Genomic DNA, 4,074 nt, shown 5'->3' with positions numbered 1-4,074 from the left:
GTTGATAAACAATCAATCTTGTTGCTTTATAACGCTCCTTAATTTTAAAATCCAATTATTTTTGATACCTTACCATTAAGTTTATTCTCAGGAATTGCCATCCTAATAACTGTCTTGCTAAGATTATCTGATATACTAATATTAGAGCAAGATAAAAAAAGAAAAAGAAAAAGAAAAGTCGGATCTAATTGGAGTAGATTTGCTAATTACCTAGTTGTGGTTAAAAATAAAAAGTTCAGTTTACATGCTCTCGTGTTTAATTTACATTTATAAAGACGAGTTTGAGGTTTCAAATTAAAGAAAGAAAATATGAGTTAATTTATGAGGCACTGTTAAGTAAAAGTAGTAATGTCACATGAAATTAACAGTAAAAGTAGTAATGTCACATGAAATATACGAGTATTTCATCGACCGATTTAGGTCGGGACATTACAATAAATGTCCTTTAGTCTTTTACCCTACAATTGCTCGAACGAGATGTTACAAATCACAAACATAAAGTTTGCTCGTTGGTAGCTCGAGTGAGAATGCGACAAGTATGGGACAAAAAGCTTATTGCAATTCTCGGTCGAGCAAAGTTGTGACCATTTTTAAACAAGCATAATTTTGTAATTTTGCTTGATGCCCTGGACATCTTTAAACATAATATAAGACTGGTTTTGGCCTACCATTAGTGTTATTCATAATTTTTAATAATAATAATAATAAAAGAATTTTCTAGAATTTTCTAGGCTTGTTATAGAAGATAGTGGGTGGAGACCATGACAATTTTTTTCTCCTATTTGTAGGTAAATAGGAAACTAAAAAACCTTGTTGCAAGAATTCACACGTATTAATTAAAATTAAAAATTAAAAATTAAAAATTGGTTCCAACAGGGTAAAATTCAACAAATTTGATTGGTCAGAAAATGCATGATTCATTGATTGCCAAGGCAATATATATATATAAGGGTAGTGCCCGGAACAGATAGACTAATCCAACGGTCTCTAAAAATAGCAAATACTAGTGTAAGAAAAACCTTATCGAGAAACAAATTTACCTGACCCATCCATCTCACAACAAACAGATTTTCCCCCTATAAAACCCCCTTACAACACGCTTTCTCATGTTTTGTTTCCTCTCATAATCTCTTAATTTCCATTTTTAACCTTTCTTCTCTGTTCCATCTTCTCCATCACGATCTATTTCTTTTTTTCTTTTTCATTTTTCATGGGAGATCCTCCACGTTCACACACGAGTCCTGATCTCTACAGTGTGGTGGGAATCTCGAAAGATATATGCAAAGCATACAAATCCCTCTTCATGAAATGGCTTCCCGATAAGAGTCCCACCAAAAAATTCCATCACGATGCCAAATCCGTCGGCGCTGATGAAGAGTTCACGGTAAACGCCAACATTTTTTTTTTTTTTTTTCATGCAAAATTGATCCATGCAACATGATATTTCAATCTGTTTTGATATATATCAACACAGATTTTCTAATGAAAACATATATCCCATAATGATTTTTTTCTTTTCTTTAACCTATTTAGCTTTATAATTTTTTCAACGATTGAGATTTAATTTTACTCTATTTTTTATAAAAAACTTACAATTAAATCGAGATCGTTACAACATCTACGCCAAATTCATATTTATCAGGGTACCTTAAGAAGCATTTTTTTTTGGTGCAATGTCGTTCCAATCTATATCTTTTATGCGATCAACAATGATAAAAATAAAGTTAAATTTTTTGATTTTTTGATTATTTTTTTTTTAAAATCTTACTGAGGTATTTTTGTGGTTTTGAGCCGTAGAATGACATTGGAAACCAATCATAAATTGTGGGAACATTACAAAAATGATTATAATTAAAAAGGGTAAATGAAGAACATTACAAAAAAGGTAGTAATTTTTTTTTTTTTACATGTCAAGGTAAATGTGGTTTCCCCGTATGTTAATTGAAAACGGCTATTGCTACACAACTGTCACGTAATTCCAACTATATGATAATCATCGTATAAGAGTTATTATATTAAATAACGTTACTTATATTAATTATGTAGGGTTTTTACATGTTTTTCAATTTGGACTTGTGTTCCAAATATAGGTAATCCATGGAAAAAAGGATGAAGACATTGATGATAGCTTATACTTCACGCGCTGCGCGTCATTTACATCAAGGAGTGCGAGTAGAAGTAAAACGCCAAGCCCACACTCCCGGCCGCACAGTGCAAGCCGGCGGAGCACCACCCCACTATCCAAACTTATGGGCAGAAGAAGCAACTCCGAAACCGAAATTCCGTTTACCGGTTCCTTTTTATCAAGGAATGGGAGTAGAAGAAGTAAAACGCTTACGCCGACGCCGGCGAGCCCACGCTCCTGGACGAACGGCTCAAGCGGGCAGAGCACCACCACGCTATCGAGCCTTATGAGCAGAAGAAGCAACTCAGAAACCGAAATATCCTTTCCCTTTTTACCCCCAGAAATCAAAACACCTATTTTCTCTTCGCACACAGAAGCCGAAGGCTCTCAATCAAGAAGTGCTAGGAGTAGAAGGAGCTCATCGGAAACGGAAGCTTCACTATTAAAAGATGTGGGCCGAAGGTCCACCACCCCTATCATATTCTCGCAATCAACTGCGCGGCGAAAACCTCCGGCAGTGGAGAAGAAGCTCAAGTGCACGCTTGAGGAGTTGTCTGAAGGATGTGTCAAGAAGATCATGATCACAAGAGATGTCATCACCAACAATGGGTTTGTTAATCTTCCTTAATTTTTTTCTTTTCTTTTTTTTTTTTTGTTTAAATTTTTAATTAGGGCATCTTAGCGGGACATCATGCATAACACCCCCTCTCCACACTCGAGTAGGATATAAAGCTCGGGTTTTTGTTCGTGAGTGTGACTCCAAGAAATTATTTGCACTTAAGGGAAGTCGAATTTTAGACTTGATGCTTTATGAAGCACGGGACCTAAGGAATCCCTTTTGGTTGTCTCCTTTCTAGTTGGATAAGGATATTTTTTATTCCAAATGAAATAGATATTATCCATTCCACTGTTTTGATTTAAAGTTAGTGTATTTAATGATGTATATGATGTCACATTATTTAAATTTTTTAAAAGACTTTTCAAAATTGGCATCATGTTTATTGTTAAATGCGCTAACTTTAAAGGTGTGTTTGACATTGCGATTTCATAGGCAAAAAGTGCGATTTTAAATCAAATAGCAGAAAATGGATCGTTTGTGATCACATTTTTAGAAAATCTGCGTTTTCAAATCAAAGGTTAGAGGGTATTTTTTTTGAAAACGTACAATTTTAAAAGTTAAACTACAATTTTAAAGATCAAGCTACAACTTGGCCAAATGCTTAATTGCATTTAAAAAAATCACATTTTCAAATCACTATTTTTAAATTGCACTTTTTAAATTCGCAAACCCAAGTTAACCTTAAATCTTTATCATGAAATGGAAAGCATGCTCTACTATTTCTACTTTACCACCCTTTTATTCATGAAAACTTTACAAATGGGTGGTGAAAGATTGGCTGTAGATGGAATTCAGGACCTATTTCATGAAAACTAGGCTTCTTCTCTAAGAACTACAATGACTAGCAACACAATCCCCTTGGGTTAAAAAAAAAAAAAAAAAACCCATTTCAAAAGTAATGGGATATTGTCAACAAAAGAGGCGCTTAGAACAACAAAAGACATGTCACTTTTTTGTTGATACCAAGGATGATAGCAGCCAAAGTGAAACATATATTTTGTCTGAATTGACATTAATATTGTACCAAATGGCAGGATAATCATCCAAGAAGAGGAGATAGTGAAGATCAAAGTGAAACCAGGATGGAGGGAGGGAACCAAGGTAACATTTGAGGGAAAGGGTGATGAAAAACCAGGGTATCTCCCTGCTGATATAATCTTCTCCATTGATGAAAAAACACACCCTTTGTTTAGGAGGAAAGGTGACGATTTGGAAATAGGAATTGAGATCCCTTTGGTGAAGGCTCTCACTGGTTGCTCAGTTCCAGTGCCTCTATTAGGAGGTGAAAAGATGACTTTGTCATTCGATGATATCATATATCCAGGCTATG

General features: G+C 34.6%; 1 protein-coding gene across 1 annotated transcript in view; it reads left to right on the top strand.

The window, feature by feature from the left end:
* The first annotated feature begins 1,210 nt into the window (after positions 1–1,210).
* The window catches only part of LOC132168078 (uncharacterized), a 4,850-nt gene continuing 1,986 nt past the window's right edge, over positions 1,211–4,074 (top strand). The window contains exons 1-3 of the mRNA XM_059579154.1: positions 1,211–1,384; positions 2,091–2,734; positions 3,779–4,071. Coding sequence (XP_059435137.1) covers positions 1,211–1,384; positions 2,091–2,734; positions 3,779–4,071 — 1,111 coding nt within the window. The remainder of the gene's footprint in view (positions 1,385–2,090; positions 2,735–3,778; positions 4,072–4,074) is intronic.

Source organism: Corylus avellana, chromosome ca1, assembly GCF_901000735.1.
Source record: "Corylus avellana chromosome ca1, CavTom2PMs-1.0".
Lineage (NCBI taxonomy): Eukaryota > Viridiplantae > Streptophyta > Magnoliopsida > Fagales > Betulaceae > Corylus > Corylus avellana.
This window is presented reverse-complemented; position numbering and strand designations above follow the sequence as displayed.